The sequence below is a fragment of the Bicyclus anynana genome, chromosome 27, assembly GCF_947172395.1.
Source record: "Bicyclus anynana chromosome 27, ilBicAnyn1.1, whole genome shotgun sequence".
In the NCBI taxonomy this organism is placed as follows: Eukaryota; Metazoa; Arthropoda; class Insecta; order Lepidoptera; family Nymphalidae; genus Bicyclus; species Bicyclus anynana.
Genome location: NC_069109.1, coordinates 6,060,313 through 6,083,331, shown reverse-complemented (window position 1 = coordinate 6,083,331; position 23,019 = coordinate 6,060,313). Strand labels below are relative to the sequence as shown.

General features: G+C 36.7%; 2 protein-coding genes across 2 annotated transcripts; both read left to right on the top strand.

Moving 5' to 3' along the window:
* Positions 1-1,673: 1,673 nt before the first annotated feature.
* Positions 1,674-7,519, top strand: LOC112046178 (uncharacterized). The gene is made up of 3 exons (XM_024082723.2): positions 1,674-2,528; positions 4,745-5,318; positions 6,845-7,519. Exons 1-2 carry the CDS (start codon positions 2,499-2,501, stop codon positions 5,294-5,296), a joined length of 582 nt encoding a protein of 193 aa, XP_023938491.2. The 5' UTR covers positions 1,674-2,498; the 3' UTR covers positions 5,297-5,318; positions 6,845-7,519.
* A 7,609-nt stretch (positions 7,520-15,128) lies between these two features.
* On the top strand, positions 15,129-22,750 carry LOC112049563 (uncharacterized). The gene is made up of 3 exons (XM_024087505.2): positions 15,129-15,176; positions 19,017-19,566; positions 21,162-22,750. The coding sequence occupies exons 1-2, from the start codon at positions 15,147-15,149 to the stop codon at positions 19,551-19,553; spliced, it is 567 nt and encodes a 188-aa protein (XP_023943273.1). The 5' UTR covers positions 15,129-15,146; the 3' UTR covers positions 19,554-19,566; positions 21,162-22,750.
* Positions 22,751-23,019: the final 269 nt, after the last annotated feature.

Sequence of the window (23,019 nt, the reverse complement as noted above, 5' to 3'; positions counted from 1 at the left end):
TATATATTTATTTAATTAATTATATATATAATTATATAATCTATACTAATATTATACAGAGGTATAATCTTCGGAACTACTGGTCCGATTTCAAAAATTCTTTCACCAGTAGAATGCTACGTTATCAAGGAGTGCTATAGGCTATATTTTATATTGGTATCATATATATTAGCCGAGTTATCACAGTGTTTGTCATACAGGTCGGACCGAAAATCCTCTTTCCCGCTTTTCTAGCCCGCTTCCATCTTAGATTACATCATCACTTACCATCCGGTGAGATTGTAGTCAAGGGCTAACTTGTAAAGAATAAAAAAAAAAATGGAAACAGAGGTTAAGAAAACTTCTCATTGGTTATGATACCTTTCACATTTTTTTGGATATTAATATTACGTGTATAAAGGGGGAGTGAAATTTTATATACGAGTTAAGCTCGTTATCAACCCATCGGCTCACTGCTGAGCTTGAGTCTCCTCTCATGAGTTAAGGTAGTATTTTCAAAATTAGGATTGTATTGTAGGACATAGGTACTTACTAATCATAAGAAAGTAACGTTTCAGCTAATTGGTTATTGATTGTTGTTATCACTCAGTAGGTACGAGTATGCTATCACTAAAAATGTAAAAATAAAAATTTCATTAAAAAGAATTCAACCGACTTCCAACACAAAAATTAACCTAAACCTAGCCCTAACCTAAACTAAAAAGCAAAAAATAACATCGTACATATGTGCTACCTTCTGATCAGTATGAAGGCGGTGCCAATCCAGTGTCGTGTTTTAATTAAAGTCGTTTCTGAGTGAACCACAGAAATGTTGTTATTTAAACGGCTTGAATTAAATCATCACTGTCTTGGTCATCAACCCATATTCGGCTCACTGCTGAGCTCGAGTCTCCTCTCAGAATGAGAGGGATAAGGCCAATAGTCCACCACGCTGGCCCAATGCGGATTGGCAGACTTCACACACGCAGAGAATTAAGATAATTCTCTGGTATGCAGGTTTCCTTACGATGTTTTCCTTCACCGATTGAGACACGTGATATTTAATTTCTTAAAATGCACACAACTGAAAAGTTGGAGGTGCATGCCCCGGACCGGATTCGATCCCACACCCTCCGGAATCGGAGGCAGAGGTCATATCCACTGGGCTATCACGGCTCTGTCGGCACTGTCTTGGTACCACCTTCAAACTGATCAGAAGGTAGCAGTAGTGAGGAAACCTGCATATCTGAGAATTTTCTCAATCTATCACGCTAGCCAAATTCCTCTTATTCTAAATATGGTTGATAACGATATGGTTGATATATTGTCAAAAAAACCCGATGAAAGTGAGATTTTTTGGCTGATGGGAGGCTTTGGCCGTGGCTAGTTACCACCCTACCGACAAAGACGTACCGCCAAGCGATTTAGCATCCCGGTACGATATCGTGTACAAACCGAAAGGGGTGTGGATTTTCATCCTCCTCCTGACAAGTTAGCCCGCTTCCATCTTATATTGCATGCATTATTACCATCAGGTGAGATTGTAGTCAAGGGCTAACTTGTAAAGAATAAAAAAAATAAAAATCAAGGTCCCTTAATCCAATCCCTGATGCTGTCAGTATAAAATATCGTTGAGGTATACTGTTTAGGAAATTAAATATCACGTGTCTCAAACGGTGAAGGAAAACATCGTGAGGAAACCTGCATACCTGAGAATTTTCTCAATCCTCTGCGTGTACGGATCCAGGCCAGCGTGGTGGTAGCTCCTATTCTGAATATGGGTACTAACAAACTATACGCCACACACATCTCTTGTTGTGTAATTCTTTGTGGGTTACTTGGGATAGGCGGGGAGAGTGACTTGAGTGTAAAAGGGGAGTGTTTGTTAACAGTCAAAGGATCCTTTAACCCTACACACATCGTTCACAACTGCGTGACTTCACTCAATGTCATTGTCTGCCATTCTAGGATCTTATTTTGGTTACAGTTTGATTTGTTAATTAAGTTTGTCTGTTGTGAATCATAACCTTTGTTTGACATTAGTTTTCTTATTTTGTAATCACTTCCGACTCTGCTAAAATACTAAACCGTATAAAAAAATAATAATATTATGTAAATAATAAAAATATAGTATAGTCATTAAGTTCAATAATTATTGTGTATTTTAAACAATGTAATTTAGTTATAAGATTATTTTTAAAAAAAATTGCATGCTATTTTGTAGCAAATTGTATTCCAACATTTATTGTACCAAGATCTGTATTTAACAATTTGCAAATAAAGAATTATGAATTATACCTACCGTTTAATAGGTCAAAATTATAATTTTTAAATTTTCCAAGTAACCCATCCCTGAATAATACAAACAAAACGTGTTATTGAAAAAACTACGTAAATTAAAACTCAATATTTGTACAGATTTTTTCACTGACAACCTATTGTACGGTTTAGTATAAATGGCGGATGTGGCGACTGTATTTTGTATAGTCGACCAGATCTACTACTAGCTACACATCAAGATGAAAGGCATCTTCGCTTTTGGCTTCGTGGTGAGTACTTTGTTAACGTTGATTTTTCTGTACTTTCCTCTGGTGCTGTACGAGGTTTTTTGACCTCATAACTTTGTGTGGTACGAGGTCCATCGACCTAGTAACTCTTGAAGTGCGAAGTCAATTTACCTCGTATCGCAGCGAACGTGTTAACCGACTTCAAATAACGTAGGTCATTTGACCTATAAATAGTTCTTCTTCTTCAAGCATTCTACTGTTAGTCGAATCAACAGAGCATTTACCCCCGACCTCCTCTGAAACAGCTCTGATTTTGATGTTTTTTTTTGTCAAGTTTGTTTTTAGATATTATTTGAAATCAGAAACCTTTTGGAGTGGGGATGGAATATTTAAAAAAAATTAAACTCATGCGGGAAACTAAAAAGAAAAGAAAACATAATAATATTATCTATCTATTGATTACTTTGAAGCCGGTGCCAATGGTACAATTAATGGATAGACAAACAATCGTACCCTGTTTTTCTACCTTTGGGATTGGAATTGTTTTTTCAAATTTATATGGGACTACTTACTAACCTACTCTTTACAATCAATAAAGAATTATCGAAATCGGACCATTCCGTAACAAGTTACGCATAGTTTAACAATACAGTTAATGGGAAAACAATCAGTCATCTTATGTTTTCCTACCCTTAGGGTTGAAATTGTTTTTTAAAATTTAAATGGACCATTGTCGGAATATACCCTTTCTATTTAAAGAGAATTATTAAAATCGGACTACTTGATAAAAAGTTATGCTTGTTTTTACACTAAAATTAAAGGGTAAACAATCAATCATCCCTTGTTTTCTTACTCTTAGAGTTGAGATTGATTTTTTAATGTATATAAAACCATGTACGAAATATACCTTTTAATATAAAAAAAAAGGATTATCAAAATCGGACCACTTAATAAAAAGTTATGCTTGGTTTTACATTACGAAAATAGGGGACGATTGATTGTTTACCCATTAATTTTAGTGTAAAACCAAGTATAACTTTTTATTGAGTGGTCCGATTTTGATAATTCTTTTTTTATTACAAAGGCATATATTCAGAAGATAGTCTCATAAAAATATGAAAAATCAATTTGAAACTTGAAGCTGGGAAAACGTTAGATGACTGATTGTCAGCCCATTAATTGGACCATTGGCACCGCCATCAAAGTTATAAATAGATAGAAAATATTATTATATTTTCTTTCACTTATTAGTTTTCTGCATACGGTTGTATTTTTAGAAGTCGGAAGTACTTTTAAATTATTTTTAGCACAGATATTTTCTAACAATATAAATCATTTTGTGCCCGCACCAAAACATTTCTGATTTTAAATAACATAAAAAAACATGACTTTTAAAAAAAGTTGGAAGTGCCTATAAAAGGCCTATGTCCTGCAGTGGACTCCATCGGCTGACATGATGATGGTGATGATTAACATGTCCATTAAGATGTAAAAAAATACGGTTATTCTATTGCATACCATTTTTTATCAACTTTCGCAATTATAATTGTTTATTTTTTTTACTTATGCAGTATTTTTTTTTCTTTAGGAAAAAAATTGCCGTTTTTCTGGAATCGAACTCTGTATTCTGTTCGAATAATTTCGAAATGTGTTAACTTTTTTTTTATTATTTTTTTTAAATAATATTTGCCATATCTTTTAAAAGACTGTGCTAGGAGTGGGTACGACAATAGACCAACGGGGCGGGGATCGAACCACCACCCCTCGGCGATGTGTCCAACCGCTCTTACAGTTTGAGGCTTTACTTTTTTTTTATTTTTTACAAGTTAACCCTTAACTACAATCTCACCTGATGATAAGTGATGATGTAGTCTAAGATGGAAGCGGGCTAACTTTTTAGGAGGAGGATGAAAATCCGCACCCCTTTCGGTTTCTACACGGCATCGTACCGGAACGCTAAATCGCTTGGCGGTACAGTTTTGCCGGTAGGGTGGTAACTAGCCACGGTCGAAGCGTCCCACCAGGCAAACCTAGACAAATTAAGAAAATCTGCCCAGCCGGGGATTGAACCCAGGACCTCCGTCTTGTAAATCCACCGCGCATACCACTGCGCCACGGAGGCCGTCCACTTGATGCACGGCTTGGGTGTTAGGTTTATTCGTTACGGAATTTCTTGATACAGTCCCCGCGCTCAAAGCCCGCGAAGCTAAGCAAGAGCTTAAAAATGACTTGATTGATTTGTTTTTTGTTTTTTTCAGGCCCTTTTCGCCACACTACTGCCCCAAGTGGTGCCCCAGTGGGCTCCCATCACCGACGCTGCGAACAACGCGGCAGCGTACTCAACCTTCGGTGCCAGTCTTGGAAAAGTAGTAGAAAGCTTGAAAACACTGCTAGAAAATTTATTAAACGGTGTAAAAGCAGAGGGACAAGTAATCGTTGACGCCCTTAAAGAGGCTCTTGCAACCCTACGCAAGGCTTTAGAGCAACTGTTCAAAGATCTCAAAGGTGTAACCGATGAAGTCAAGGCACTCGTCAAAGAGTTGTTGGACACTTTGGATCAAATTGTTAAAAAACTGACCGAGCTTTTAGCAAGCACAACTACAGCTGTTTTAGATGAAGTGAAACAAGACTTAGATGGTCTATTTGATAAATTGTCTGCTGTACTCAAGCAAATTTTCGATTCCCCAATACTCAAGAATTTGGTTGACAGCTTGAGTGCATTGTTGAAAACTCTTCTTGATGAAATCCACAAATTGCTGTCCATTAAAATTACTGTTAGTGTTGGAGATGGAGCTGCAACGACCGCCTAAATCTGAGAATATTCAGCGTAAAGTGAGTACTTATCATAATCACCATTATCAACCCATAATCGGCTCACTGAAAAAGAAAGAAGAAAGAAAGAAAATAAGTTTATTCACTTGTTAGTGTCACAAACAGTACATCCTATCTATACTAATATTATAAAGCTGAAGAGTTTGTTTCTTTGAACACGCTAATCTCAGGAACTACTGGTACGATTTGAAAAATTCTTTCAGTGTTAGATAGCCCATTTATCAAGGAAGGCTATAGGCTATATATTATCTCTATATTCCTTCGGGAACGGGAACCATGCGGGTGAAACCGCGCGGCGTCAGCTAGTCATAGATATTACATGACTGTCTGTGACACCAAACAGAAAGGGTTTACAGCTCAGCATTAGCCGATCATCGCTAAAAAGCAATGCTCGGCGCTGATTTTCAGCTGAGACCCGGGTGACATCACAGTCAGTTATAATTACAAACTAAACAACTAATCAAAATACTTTAAATACATTCAAAAATAAAAATTCATATAATAAAACACAAAATAAAAAACCAAAAACAAAAAACCTTGATAAGAGCGGTAGGTACTGCGCCTGATTTTCAATTTGTCGCCCGAGATGGTCAAGATTGTCAAGAATTTCGCGTTCCATTCTTACTTTACACTCATAATTTGGTATAGGTATCTGCATATTATTAACAGCAAACGCGCCGCCATAATTGGATCTCGCTCCATTTAAATTTACTTCGGGCCGGCGCTGCTGCTAAGCTCGAGTCTCCTCTCAGAATGAGAGGGGAGAGAGTCCACAACGCTGGCCCAATTGGCAGACTTCACACACGCAGAGAATTGAGATAATTCTCTGGTATGCAGGTTTCCTCACGATGTTTTCCTTCACGGTTTGAGACACGTGATATTTAATTTATCAAAATGCACACAACTGAAAAGTTAGAGGTGCATGCCCTGGACCGAATTCGAACCCACACCCTCCGGAATCAGAGGCAGAGGTCATATCCACTGGGCTATCACGGCTCTATCATCATCGTCATCAATATATTTATACTAATATTATAAAGCTGAAGAGTTTGTTTGTTTAATAATTGACAACGTGGCTTTCCATTGTTAAAACGGGGGCCTTCTTTTTGCTACCTTTGTTGTTGAAGCGTTAGATTTTTTTTTTATTCTTTACAAGTTAGCCCTTGACTACAATCTCACCTGATGGTAAGTGATGATGCAGTCTAAGATGGAAGCGGGCTAATTTGTTAGGAGGAGGATGAAAATCTACGCTAAATCGCTTGGCGGTACGTCTTTGCCGGTAGGGTGGTAACTAGCCACGGCCGAAGCCTCCCACCAGCCAGACCTGGACAAATTAAGAAAATCTCAGTCTGCCCAGCCGGGGATCGAACCCAGGACCTCTGTCTTGTAAATCCACCGCGCATACCACTGCGCCACGGAGGCCGTCAAAATTCAGATTTAGAGTTTCCTATATAGAGAAACACCTAATTCCTTGCATTATCTGGTAGAATGACCAAAAATTGAGTAAAGAGTGTGTTTATTTTCAGAATTCACCCAAACCGGACCATCGAAGATAAAATCTCTTACACGGAATCAGCGATGCCAATGGAATTAGCCTGCCTTTGCCTGTAAATTTAGTTATTCGTTAATACATAAAACGTTTATTAGACGAGTAAATTACTGAAACATCCCAATAGATACAGTGCGTAATGCTTATAAGGAGTGCACATGAAAGTAAGTCATCATAAAGTACTATTTCATAGAAAATGTATAACTCACTTCAAACAAACTATACCGCAATGCAATGCGGTGGGTGGTGCCATCTGTTATCAATACTTGTAAAGATGCACTACAAATACATTTTAAATTTGACTACCACTTAGTTTCTTCTCTAGTTTCGGTTTCGGTGGAAACTGAGACTGAAGCCGAAATTCGGTCGTGCAATGGTGACATAGCGCTCTCGCGCTGGGAAACCTGAGGGTAGATTCGAGCTAAGTGTTAAGTAAATTCGCACAAGTTATACATGACCACATACGCGACATTTCTATAATTTCAGTGCCTTTACTCGCTGTTAAATACATGATATATTTAGACATATATAAAACTGTGCACATGCGAACAGATCGGCTGTATTAACGAATATTCTTCTTTATGGATAATGAATAATATCAAATAATATATTTTTTTGTTCACTGTGTTATATTTATAAATGTTGTTCTAAATTAAAATTATGTTATTGTTTAAATGCATTTACATTGTGTTATAATAAAAATTATTAATTATCATAAATACTCTTATTTCATTACCTTGTATACCATCATCATCATCATCATCACCCTCATCGTCATCATCATAATCGTCATCATCATCGTCAACGTCATCATCGTCATCATCATCGTCATCATCGTCATCGTCATCATCATCATCATCACCCTCATCGTCATCATCATAATCGTCATCATCATCGTCATCGTCATCATCGTCATCATCATCGTCATCATCGTCATCGTCATCATCATCATCTTGGCAGACTTCACACACGCAGAGAAATATGTAAAAGAAATAATCGTGCTAAGAACAAATTCAGATCTAAATTCAGAATAGTTCAGAGCGGCGTGCCACAAGGCAGTATGATGGGTCCGTTTTTGTTTCTAATTTATATAAACGATCTTCCAAAATGTGTATTTCATTCTTGCATTTTATTTGCAGATTATACAATAATACTAATAAAAAATAATAACATTGATTATGAACAAGTTGTAAATGAAGCATTAAATAATGTGATAGAATGTTTGGGACAAAACTATTTAAAAGTTAATTTACGAATAAAAATTGTGCATTTTCACTCCTGTCATTCATAAAAGGGCTCCTTTAAGTGTTCAATACGATAATGTAAATATTAGCGAAACTGATATGAGTAAATTCTTAGGAATCATATATGACAAGCACTGTAGTTGGAAGCAACATGTCAATGTTGTGTGCGGTAAATTAAATAAATTCGTTTATTTTTTTTTATTGAGAAAGAATACAATAGGGAACTTAAGCTAAGTTATCCTAATAACTATACAAATCATGTCCACGTGGAATGGTGGCAAGAATACTGGCTGCATTTCCGCGTTGGACAGCCAGGCTGACCCTTTGCGCAAAAAATGAGCCAGCCCTTCTGTCACCAGTCGAGGCAACTAGCCGCGGTGAAATGGTACGGAAAAATTTTTTGGCAATGCGACTTCATGGCCCAAGGGTCTCCACGGCAAAAGGTACAAATATGTAACTCTCTGTCAGAGAGGCATACTTGAGCCACTTACCGGTTTCCGCTTTTTCTGCTGCGGCTCCCGGTCTTGATTCTGTCTCCCTGATATGACACGGTGCTAATGTGTCGACGTATGTAGCGTCCCACATTAGGGCCCGCCCCATTTCCCAGGGAACCAGCGTCAATCCATCAGGTCTCTTACCATCATCCCGACTGATTCCTAACGGCTCGATTAGCGATACGTTTATACACTCAGGAGATATGCACTAAGGATGACCGTGTCAAGCTGCAGTGTTAACATGGTTATATGTCGTCAGTCCTCTCCTATGGTCTTCCTGTTTGAGGCAATTCTGTTGACGTTCAAAGAGTTTTTAGGACACAAAAAAGTGCATTGGAGCTATTTTTGGTGTAGCTTGACTACAATCTCACCTGATGGTAGGTAATAAGGCCTTTAATAAGCTTAGTGTGTTCGTAGCCATAGATGATACAGTATGCTTGTGGCGTCCGAGCCGTCCATATCTCTTGTTGTGTAATTCTTTATGGATTACTTGGGATAGGCGGGGAGAGTGACTTGAGTGGAAAAGGGGAGTGTTAGTTAACAAAGGTACCTTTAACCCTACACACATCGTTCACAAGTACGTGACTTCACTCAAGGTCATTCTATGTCATTCCGGGGTTTTATTTTAGTTACAGTTTGATTTGTTAATTAAGTTGTCCTGGCAAATGTTGTGAATCATACCTTTGTTCGACATTGGTTTTCTTATTTTTGTAATTGCCTTTGAGTCTCCTAAAAGTTACGACAAGTACCCGCATTAATTTAATTTGTATATGTATTCAGAATTCTACAAAAGTGTCTAATTCATATGCGCGTTGTCGAAGTACTATAGTATGCGCATTATCATCTGAGTCGTCCGGTCATAAAAGTCAAAAAAGATAGGAATGTGCAGCGCGCCTACCTGCGCACCCTAATTATCGATAAACGGCTACCTGCGCACGTGCTAATGATGAGTCAATAATGATTTGGACGATTCTGATTGGTCGGTTTCTAATGTAATTGCATTGCGTATTTTTTTTGCTATAAATGTGTTTACTGCAATTAAATAAATACATTCATGTGTTACTCGTTGCGCACTATGGATACTAATATATAATAAATTTGGCAGAAGACGAAGATTCTGATGATGAAGACTCAGATGAAGATTAATTTTATTTAGTTAATAATTATATAATATGAAATATGTATTATATTAAATCAAATATTGTTAATTTTTTTAATTTTGTGAACAAGATACGATAATAAACTTTACTTATCGATAATATGTCTTTCATTGTTACACCCTTCACTAGACGGCTCCATAAGACCCATAAGTGCAAGCGAGATAGATATAGAGAAATGATTTATGGCCCTAAGACTCAGTTGTTAATGCTATTAGTATAGACATCAATACATCGCGTCCACAAGCATCGCGCGAACTCAAAATACGCGCGTAAATCGCGTGAACTACGGCTCAGTCCAGAAAGGGCGAATTCGCCGCGATTCTCTCGCGTGTATTACGCGCGACCGTTACACAAGGCGCGTACCAACAGGCGAGCATTTGGGGAGGAATTCAGTACGAAACATGGAGTTGAACGTGCACTCGCTCTAGAGTTCGTACCCTATATTCAATGTACTCTATGGTTCGCTCGTTAACTGGACGCAACAAGGCGTCTCTAGTATATCGACTCGCGCGCAATACGCGCGAATCACGCGCGATTCGAGTCTGGCGTAGTGCACGCGATTTACGCGCGTATTTTGAATTCGCGCGATGCTTGTGGACGCGATGTATTGATGTCTAGTACTTCGACAACGCGCGTATGAATTCGCGCGATACGATTCGCGACGAATTCGCCCCTTCTGGACAAGGTCTAAGACCTTGTCCTTGAAAAGGTGTTGTCGTATTCGTAAAGACTTTCGACTCGCGCGTGTTTCGCGCGTATTGCGCACCAGTTTCCTGGACTGAGCCTTAGATGTAAGCGCCACAAAGCAGTAACGCCATCTACCAAAATACGAGGACATCGTCTAGCACTCTGTGAGACTGCCATCTATAGGAAAACGAATACACTTCGTAGCATAACTCAATAATAGATTTCAATATGAACCATTGCGGAGGTTGTGGAATTCATGTCGACAATAGGTGCCGCTAAATGTAGTCGCAGTTTCGACAATTAATATCAGGATCTGCCTCGCTAACCGTCACCCCTCTGGCAAAGATCAAAAATCAATGATCTATCGCGATAGATCTTTGCCAGAGGGGTAACGGTTAGCGAGGCAGGTCCTGTTATTAATGGTCGAAGTTGATACCCGTATGACCTTCGCGACTGATATGTAAAAAGCCAGAAAAAGAGCTGCTTTTGTGATGAGTCGTCTCTACCCTATGATACCTATGTGCTAAAAGCAAATTATCCCTTCGCTCCAAGGTCACTCTCTACAAGACCTGCATCCATCCAATAATAACCTACGCTAGTGTAGTGTTTGCCCATCGCCCAAAGGCGACTCTAAAACCCCTTCAGGTCCTTCAGAACCGATTAATGCGTCAGACCACGGGCGCTCCGTGGTTTGTGCGCAATATTTTTATTTTTTATTTTTATTTATTTGGGACAGAAAACATTTACATATTAGAGGTTAGTAAAGGCTTAAATTACCATGCAAAGGGGTTAATAAATATGTAAACAACAACACTATCCACGAATTACACAAATTAAGAATAAGGGCGTCACAAATGTAAACAACAACACTATCCACGAATTACACAAATTAAGAATTAAATTACACAAAGGGCGTCACAAAACATACCTACAAATGACATTTACAAGACAAACAAGGAAAGTGGTTAACATAAAGCAGTCGAATCAGAAGGAACAAGTACACAAGAGACAATAAAAATAATTAATTACAATAACATAAATACAAAAACATCAGGTGCAGAGTCGAATCAGCCGTAGAAAGGATCATATTTTGCTACCGCATCAAAGGACTTGTCTCGGTAAGAGACATATAAAATTTGAAGGCGTGCAAATTTATAATAAATTACCAGTGGATGTGAAGAATGCCAAATCGTTAAACACATTTAAAACTAAATTAAGAAAATATATACAGTGGTATTACCACTAACACTTACACTGTGGTAACGATTTCGCACCGAACATCGTAAGTTTCTGTAGGTAGAACGAAAAAAATTGTTTGCATACAGCTGACTGTAAAATAGTTAATAAGATTTATTTATAGTTGTTTCTCTGTAAGTGAATGTAAATTCTTTAAGAGAAATAAAGATTCTTTGACCACAAATAAAAACAAAGAATTTATACTACTTATTAAAATATACCAATTAACAATAATATATGTTATTTAATAAAATTAAAAATAAAAAGAACTAATAAATAGATGAGAGATCTATAACAGTTACAACACACTACATAACAGTTAAACCTAATTATATTTTACACAAAACTGACTACACACTATTGAAGTTAATTGATTGTGTTTTTTAAATAACGACCTACATAGAGACCTAGATCTCCCCACAATTATCAATCCATATTCGGCTCACTGCTGAGCTCGAGTCTCCTCTCAGAATGAGAGGGGTTAGGCCAGTAGTCCACCACGCTGGCCCAATGCGGATTGGCAGACTTCACACACGCAGAGAAATAAGAAAATTCCCTGGTGTGTAGGTTTCCTCATGATGTTTTCCTTCACCGTTTAAGACACGTGATATTTAATTTCTTAAAATGCACACAACTGAAAAGTTGGAGGTGCATGCCCCGGACCGGATTCGAACCTACGCCCTCCGGAATCGGAGACAGAGGTTATATCCACTGGGCTATCACGGCTCTTCCTCCCCACAATAGCCTACTTAAAACGTTCGCTGCGGAACTGATTTGTCTGTACTTTCCCCTGGTGCGGTACGAGGTTTTTTGACCTCGTATTAAAACTTTGTGGTGCGGAACGAGGTTTATCGACCTCGTAACTCTTGATGACGCTAAAATACTTTTTGATGTTACGAGGTCAATTGACCTCGTGCCGCAGCGAACGTGTTAAGATGACAGACAGGTCTCCCGCACACCGATCACAACCACAAAACGCTGCTACCGGGATACTTCCTGTAGTTTTCATACATTTTATATGGACTCGCCGCAAACGGTTGACGCCGGTAGCCACACACGTTACAATCGTCGCTGCTCGCTTCTTGATTTGTATGGGCGTTTAAACAAAATTACTAATATCTTTGTTATTTCTGCGTTTATGTTAATAGTTCAAATATTAAAAAATGTCACATTTAATGTAAGGAAGCTAAAACTGTATGAATTTTCATCTAATTACGATAAAATATTTTTAGTAGATTTTGAAATTTTATAATCTTATTTATTTTGCAAATATCCAAACAATCTTTGCTTTTTATGTATAAATCAGTTAACATTGACCTTATTTATCCGAATATATCATAAAAATCAATTAAGGGATTAAAATAAGAAAAAACAGTAAATATTTTTTAAGTCCACGTCTACTCACAGCATGCGCTTGTTACCTAATAAGATAAGTTGTGCGTGCACGTCTTTTGGTTACGACATAAAATTGTGCGTTCTTTAATATGGAGAGGCCCATCTAACTAATTTATATCGATGCACCAGCCACAAAATGCCGACACAACGCGTAGTGCGTTATAATTTAAGCTAAAAATTTTTTTTTCACTTAAATTATTTTTTTGTCCGTCCGTTATTCGGGCATAATTTTGAAACTACTGAATAGTACGGTTTAAGACATTACATAAGCTTAAAACTAAGGCCACAAAGATTACAGACTATACATATATACAAAGCTACAATACAATTTCGGGTACCTATATTAACATTAAAAGATAAAAGTGTTCTATAAAATCTTAACAAAATTTTGTAAGTGTGTGTGAGCGTGTTTGTGTGTGTGTATGTGTGTGTGTGTGTGTGTGTGTTTTTGTTGTGTGTGCGTTTTTGTTGTGAAAATAAAATAATAAAGGGGTGAAATAGGGGTTTAAAATTTGTATGGAATGCCCTTCATTTTTAGAGTTACAGTTTTAAAAATTTGTTCATAAAACATAAAAAAAATACGAAATATCATGGGATTCAAAATTTTTTAAATTTCAAACTCTAAAGTGGTAAAATAGGGCTTGAAAGTTTACATTGATTTCCACGCGGACGAAGTCGCGGGTGTCCGCTAGTATAACATTAAACAACAAAATTATAAGTTTCATTTCCACGTGGAGTCCTTGAGTAATGAAACAAAACACATGTTATTGACAATTGACAAAATAAACCGGCCAAGAGCGAGACGGACTCGCGCACTAACGGTTCCTTATAATGGTCCGTGCCTGGCGACAGACGGACGGACGGACAGCGGAGTCTTAGTATTAGGAAGTTTTATTTCATGACAAAATTTTGAGCTTCAGCATCCTACCTACTGTAACTTATGGCTGCAAGACTAGGAAAACTAAGAAAGCAAAAACAATAATAAGATCTTGCCTTCTATATATAGAATAGATAGATAAAAAACAAAAATTTCGTCACTCCATCATCAGAGAGAAAACAAAAATAACTGACGCCCTAACCTTCGCACTTAAATCTAAACGGACATACGCCGGACATGTCGCCCGGCTCACAGATGACCGCTGGACTGTCAGATGACCGCTGGACTGTCAGATGACCGCTGGACTGTCAGATGACCGCTGGACTGCCAGATGACCGCTGCACTGTCAGAAACGAAATGACTGGAACCCGAAAGATTACGAGGCAGAGGCAGACCAGGTTATCGGTGGGTCAACGACATAACGAATTTCACCGGCAAAAACTGGCTACTGAAGGCAAAAGAACGATCAAAATGGCAGCACTTGGAAGATGTCTTCACCGCAACCATTATAACGTACCTAAAAAAATAATTAAGTCTTCGAACAGTACGTGTTGCCAGTGATGACCTATGGTTCCGAGACTTGGTCGCTAACTATGGGCCTCATAAGAAGGCTCAGAGTCACACAGCGGACGATGGAACGAGCTATGTTAGGAGTATCTCTGCGTGATCGAAGCAGAAATGAGGAGATCCGCAGAAGAGCCAAAGTCACCGACATAGCTCAACGAGTTGCGAAGCTGAAGTGGCAATGGGCGGGGCACACAGTTTGAAGAGCCGATAGACGTTAAGGGCAATCCTTTCGGTCGACACGACATCATAGCAGAACGCTAAATCGTTTGACGGTACTTTTTGCCGGTAACTAGCCACGGTCGAAGCCAGCCAGACCTGGACCAATTAATAATACCTCAATCAGCCCAGCTGGGGATCGAACCTAGGACCTCCGTCATGTAAATCCACCGCGCTCGCCACTGCGCCACTGAGGCCGTCATTTACGAAATTAGAAGATTTTTCCCAATTGTTATTTTCAAGGTTTTATACTTTATATACGGAACTCTAAAAACGCGTACATTCAATTTTGTTTCAATATTTGCACAGATTTTTGCGCGCCTATTGTTTGGGTTAGTATAAAAGGCGATTATGGTAGTTCCTTTAGTTATAACCGACGAGATTTTCTACTGAACTCTTCAAGATGAAAGGCATCTTCGCTCTGGGCTTCGTGGTGAGTTATTTGTGTATTTTATTAACCGATAACGTTGGTCATTCAACCTATCTATTGTTCTTTTTTTTCTTCAAGCATTTTCTTTTTTCAAAATTACAATAAAAATATTTTATTAACCGATTTCAAATAACGTTGGTCATTCGACCTATCTATTGTTCTTTTTTTTCTTCAAGCATTTTCTTTTTTCGAAATTACAATAAAAATATTTTTAAACCGATTTCAAATAACGTTGGTCATTCGACCTATCTATTGTTCTTTTTTTTCTTCAAGCATTTTCTTTTTTCGAAATTACAATAAAAATATTTTTAAACCGATTTCAAATAACGTTGGTCATTCGACCTATCTATTGTTCTTTTTTTCTTCAAGCATTTTCTTTTTTCGAAATTACAATAAAAATATTTTTAAACCGATTTCAAATAACGTTGGTCATTCGACCTATCTATTGTTCTTTTTTTTCTTCAAGCATTTTCTTTTTTCAAAATTACAATAAAAATATTTTATTAACCGATTTGAAATAACGTAGGTCATTCGACCTATCTATTGTTCTTTTTTTTCTTCAAGTATTTTCTGTTTTCAAAATTACAATAAAAATATTTTTAAAATCTTCCTTTGATGTATAGACCTTTCATTTGATGTATCACATGATGCAATGCAAAATAAAAATATTTGAATTTTCCATCTTGCCCCCCCCAAAAGGACCTTCAAATTCAAAAATTTTAGAGTTTCAAAATTTTGGATACAGTAGTTTCGGAGAAAAAGGACATGGTCTATTGTCGTCTATTTCATTAAATAATTTTAAAGGTTTTTTTTTTATAAATTCCAAAAAAAAAAATTTAAATCCTCTTATCAAGACCTTTCATTTGATGCATCACTTATTGAAGTTTGTAAAAGTTATTTTTTTTCAACTTTCCATCTTACCCCCCATAAGTGCCCACCATATTCAAATTTTACCTATTCACTAGGTTTGATTATTTTGATTTTTATGATACATTCGGATAAATAAGGTCAATGTTAATTTCAAAATCTATTAAATTTTTTTATCGTAATTGGATGAAAATTCATACAGTTTTAGCTTCCTTACATTAAATGTGACATTTTTCAATAAATTAACTATAAACATAAAAGCACAAATAACAGAGATATTAGTAATTTTGTTTGAACGCCCATACAAACCTAACGATCAGCGAGCCAACGACGTCACTAAATCGTGCCATTTTGTATGGAGCGTTTTTCAGGGATCCGCGGCAGCGCCGCAAATCTGACACTTTAAATCCCTGTAGCTGAGAATACAATGATCGCAGATACCCTGTTCCTTTTACAAAAATGCTTTGTTATTAGTATACTCTTAATTTATATACAATTTAAAAAACTGTCATCATCCCTATTGATATGTCCAGATGTCTTGGACTGGATTGGTCCAGTACATTCGGAGAAAACAGACAAAAATTAAAATGTGCGCGAGTGATATTATAAGGGTTCCGTTTTTGTACGGAACCCTAAGAAATAAAAAAATAGCTACCTACCTACCTAGTCATCGCCTCGCGTATTTTGTATAGCGATTAATAAATAACGTTTTTTTTTCAATTGTAGGATTTTTTAATTTAGCCATTATGAAATCTCTTTACTACTACTGATACTGATACCCCTAATGTTCAAAAATTTTTTTTTTCTTTTTCTTGAGTCTATAACGTCGCCGTTGTTTTTTTTAACTCCATCTATTTAGGAACACTTGGGTTATTAAGATAACGATACCTTAATTACTTGTAATTGTTGTAATTATCAAAGCGCACGTATGTCATACGAACTTTTATAATCAATTCTGGGTCACTTTTATAATCAATTCTGGGTCCTTTTCTATTTTTAGTGTACATAAACGATTTACCATACCATGTCAGCGGCATATGTGAGATTGTACTATTGTACTGTTTGCTGATGATACATCCTTAATTTTTAAGTCCGACAGAAATAAAGATAACTCTGACGACGTAAACCGTGCCATATCGCATGTGTCGCATTGGTTCACTGCAAATAATCTACTTTTGAATGCCAAGAAAACAAAATGTATTGAGTTTTCATTGCCAAATGTTATAAAACTAGATAAGTCTATAATGATCGATGGTGAAACACTGGAAATGGAGAGCTCCACAGTTTTCCTGGGAGTGACCTTGGATTGTAAACTTCAGTGGGGTGCTCATATAGAAAAACTGTCTGGTAAACTTAGCTCAGCGGCATTTGCCGTGAGAAAAATAAGACAGTTTACTGATGTCGATACAGCTAGGCTTGTTTATTTTGCGTACTTTCACAGCGTAATGTCTTACGGCATTTTATTGTGGGGCAAGGCTGCCGATATACAATCTATATTTGTACTTCAAAAAAGAGCAATTCGAGCAATATATCAATTAAAATCACGCGAGTCCCTTCGTCAAAAGTTTAAAGAAATAGGTATACTAACAGTAGCCTGTCAATATATATATAAAAGTATAGTATATGTAAGACAAAATATTAATTTGTACAAACGAAAAGGAGATCTAAACCCACGTCTTACTAGACACGGGCATAAGTTAGTTATTTCTGCACATCGTCTCCAAAGAGTAAAAAAATCTTTTGTAGGTTTGGGTGTACTCTTCTATAATAAGATCCCCAAGACTGTGATGGACCTGCCAATGCATAGCTTTAAGCAATGTGTTAAAAAACATTTACTTAGTCGAGGGTACTACAACATTGATGAGTTCCTTAATGATAAAGATGCTTGGAGGCCGTTGGATCAGCTTCCACCTTCACACAGTAAGTAAAACTATAAGAAATGTAAACAGTAATTGTTATCAATTGTAAATTATAATACTGTATGACTTTTTCAAAAGAGCAACTGTTGAGTTTCTTGCCGGTATCTTCTCAGCAGAACCTGCCTTCCGAACCGGTGGTAGAATCTTTACAAATAGTCAACTGACGTGTCAAAAGTGCTTGTAAACTGAGCCTACTTGAAATAAATGATTTTTTGATTTTTAATAAGCCATTTGCGAGGAAACACACTTTCTCGACACACTTTCTAAAAATAAATTTGCATCTTTGCCTGTTTTCCATAAGATGACATTTTAATGTCATCGGAAATCATAGCACTGCCTTTTTTGCACAGACAGCAAAGTGCGTGCGTTTTTTTTACGGCAAATCTTAGACCATTAATAACGGTCTAAGCGGCAAATGCACCAAAAACAGCCAGTATTACTAATAAAGTAAATTAATATTTTTGTGTTTCTGTTATAGTATTAAATGTTTATTTATTATATTTTATTTCACAAATTTGATTTAATTCATAAAATGTTGAGCACTGACAAAAACAAAAATTCTTTGCTAACATTTAAAAAAGTACCGTTCATTTTTAAACGGATGGTAAAGGTTTTACATTACATTACGGCACATGTGCATTTTTCTGTACATTACGGCACTTGTGCGTAATGAGATACATTACGATATTGAAATTGGTGAAATAAGCGATACTTTACATGCAAATGTGTTATAAAGAATAACTAACATAACTAGCGGGCGCCCGCGACTTCGTCCGCGTGGAATTTAGTTTTAAACGAATCCCTCGGGAACCAAGGATTTTTCCGGGATAAAAAGCCTATGTGTTAATCCAGGCTATAATATATCTCAATACCAAATTTCAGCTAATTCGGTTCAGTAGTCGAGTCGTGAAATAAATTAAAATTAAAACAATTAATTTAATTAAGATTAATTTAATTAAGTACATACAAGATACGCGCGAAAAACATGGCACTTCGTGCAGTCGGGTAATAAAAATAACTTGATTGATTTGTTTGGTTTGTCTTTTTTTGTTCTCAGGCCCTTTTTGCCACACTACTGCCTCAAGTAGCGCCACAAGACAACCCTCTCTTTAAGGGACTCAATGAGGGACAGTGGTTGCAGCTCTTGTATACATTTGGTGGAGAATTTCGACGCTTAACAGGCCTGTATGAAATAATGAAAAGTATAAGCGTGGAACGATCTTTAAGTGAGTTAGATATAATTTATGGAGAAATCCTCAATGCTGTAAAGGAACTGGCCAATAATCTCAGAGGAGAAGCTGAAAATGACAACAAGGCACTTCTAGGCGACGTGATCAACAATTTAGAACGAATATTAGCAACAGTCGATGAGTTCGCATCGAGCACAGATAGAGAGGTTTTAGTTACGTTGAAGGCTGAGAAACATGATTTATTTGAGGAAGTAGCAAATACATTCCGTACAATTATTACGGACGATGAGTTTCGCAGGAGTGAAGTTGTTGGCACAATTTACACGCTTGAGGCTCTTATAGATGAAGCTCAACAAAGGAAATTAGACGAGACCGCCACCGCTGGAGGTGCTCCAACCGCCTAGATCAATGGATATTGTGAGTATTTATCGTGTTTATCATTAGTATCATCATAATCATCAACTTCAACATCATCATCATCATCGTCATCGTCATCGTCATCGTCATCGTCATCGTCATCGTCATCGTCATCGTCATCGTCATCGTCATCGTCATCGTCATCGTCATCGTCATCGTCATCGTCATCGTCATCGTCATCGTCATCGTCATCGTCATCGTCATCGTCATCGTCATCGTCATCGTCATCATCATCAATAGACGCCCCGCGGGTTCACCAACATAGTTCATAGATAGAAAACGGAGTAAAAAATTGCCTATGACACTCGCAAATAACGCAGCTTTCTATCTGTGAAAGAATTTTCAAAATCGGTTATGTAGCTCCAGAGATTATCCCCTACAACCACACAAATTTTACCTCTTACAATCTAAATATATAAAATTCAAAGGTGACTGACATCGTGGTCTAACAACGCACAGCCCAAACCACTTGACGGATCGGGCTGAAATTTAGCATGCAGGTAGATGTTACGATCGGCTAAGAAAGAATTTTAATCAATTCTACCCCCAAGGGGATAAAATAGGGGATGAAAGTTTGTATGAAACTTTGTCAATTTTACGGCGATTTGTCTGAAATTTGGATGAAAATAGATTTTACTCTGGATTAAACACAAATGCTAAAATCCATGGTTCCCGTGGGATTTGTGAAAAACTTAATTCCACGCGGACGAAGTCGCGGGCGCCTTAATATAATAATAAAAACGAAAGACTAATTCACATTAAATCCGTGATCCGGGATCCGCGGCAGCGCCGCAAATCTGACCCTTTAAATCCCTGTAGCTCCGAAAGTAATGATCGCAGATATTTTGTTCCTTTTACAAAATTGCATACTCCTGATATATGTTACTGTTAAATTGTAAAATACGTTAGTTTATAATCTCACTCGCGATATTGTAATCTGTCGACATATTGTGAACTGAATATATTGATTACAATATAACGTGATATTTTTCGGTATATTATAATCTATCGAAGTGAAGCCGTTAAATTGCCATCTTAAAACGTAAACTGTCCGAACTTGCCCCTGATTGGTTGGCCTTACAGCAGACCGTTCTATATCCATAGAGTTAGGAAAGAAACATATATGTCAGTCAAATAAAGTACTTCAAGAATTGTGACATCACGTATTTATTCATTATACCCTGCTGTTATTTTTTTGTTCTAACCTAACCTAACTTTAGTTTGGACAAAATTGTACTTATAATTAACAATGACAACATTTTACTAATGAAAGAACAGTGTCTAAAATTAAATGTTTAAAAAAATTAAGAAACACATTAGCCACACCTCCGATTTTCTTTCTTTTTCTTTTTTCTTTGATTTGTCCATTGTAATTTTTTACTATTTTTATTATGACCGGTTTAATATTTATTTAGCGGTTTTGCTTGTTCAGTTTACAATATATACACAGATTACAATATCACGAGTGAGATTAGAAACTAACGTATTTTACAATTTTACGGTAACATGAACAATTTAAAAAAGTGTCATCATCCCAAATCCGTGCGTTATCGGGTAAAATGACAAAAATAAGTAAAAAGTGTGCTTCTTTACAGAATACACCCAAACCGGATCTTCAAAAAAATCTACACGGAATCAGCATTGCCAATGGAATCTTGCCTTTACCTGTAAAGGAGATCATTCACGCTCCATACATTTCTGGGCTCTTTTTTGAAAGTGTCGGCCAACAAACAAAAAATGGCACGATAAAATTAGCAATTTGGAACAATAGCTGATATGGCATAAAAGTTGTAGGAGGGCTCTGAAACAAGTTATACAGGTTCGACGATTCGTTATTTCCATATATTTTGTCGATTTTCAAAAGTGCCCGCCAAGAAAAAGCGGGCACATTTAAAAGTTGACAAAATGTATGGAAATAACGAATTATCGAACCTGTATAATTTGGTTCAGAGCCACCTGACAACTTTTATGCCATAGTAGCTATTTCTTGAAATGATTAGTTCTAACGATTCGTGCCATTTTTTTTGTTGGTCGGCACTTTCAAAAAAGAGCCCAAAATGAATCCTTTAGTTATTCGTTTATATATAAAACTTATATGAGGCGAGTGAATAGCTAAAACATTACGTAATGCGTATGTGGAGTCATCACAAGTTACAACATCATGGAGAATGTATTAAGGACTCTCACTGTTAAGTTTACTGTTATAAAAATCAAACAAACTATACCGCAATGCAATGCGGTGGGTGGTGCCATCTGTTATCAATACTTGTAAAGTTGCACTACAAATACTATTCTGACTTATACAACTCGTGCGAATTACACTCGTCCTTATAAATTTGACTACCAAAACATAGTTTCTTCTCTAGTTTCGGTTTCGGTATTAGAAACTGAGATTGAAGCCGAAATTCGTTTTCGGTTCCGGCCGTGCGAGGATTCCTGATCCAGATTCGAGCTAGGTGTCAAGTTAATTTGCACGAGTTGTATATGATACGACCACATTAGCGGCATTTCTTTAGTGCATTTACTCGCTGTAAAATACATGATATACTATATATATCTATATTACATAAATCTGTTTGTATACCAACAGCCTGGCTGTATTAACGAATATTCTTTTTTATAGGTAATGAATAATATAAAATATTATATTTTTTTGTTCACTGCGTTATATTTATAAATGTCATTCTAAATCAAAACTATCTTATTGTTTTAATGCGTTTAAATTGTGTTATATTCATTCAATTCAATTCTATTAAAATTCATTTATTTCAATTAGGCTTAGTTTACAAGCATTTTTGAAATGTCATGTTGTGTCATAATTTAATTTAATCTAATGGTGGTAATAATAGTCGGAAACTTAACGCTAAAGTTACAAGGGTTCCAAACGCGCTTTGGTCCGAGAAGAGCCCACAACAAACTCAGCCAAGGTTTATTATTAAAAGCCTCAATAGCTCAACGGTAAGAGCGGTCGGACTCATCACTAAGGAGTGGTGGTTCAATCCTCACCCCGTTGGTCTATTGTCGTACCCACTCCTAGCACAGACTTTGTCGACTAGTTGGGGGGGAATGGGAATATTGGTCATATTATAAAAAAAAAGATATGGTAAATATTCTTTTATAAAATAAATTATTAATTATCATTAATAGATTAATTAATGGAATAAATATTATTAATTATCATTAATAGGTACTTTTATTTAATTACCTTGATTATCATCATCACCACCACCATCATCATAATCATCATCATCACCATCATCATCATCATCATCATCATCATCATCATCATTATTAACTCAGATTCCTATTTACGAAACTAGGGAAATGCATAGTAATGTATAGCAGACAATTTTTTTTTTGTGGTGACTTGTTCAGACTCAATAATACTACTATCTGAACATGACACTGCACTGAATATGTTTGTTTTTTTTTTATTCTTTACAAGTTAGCCCT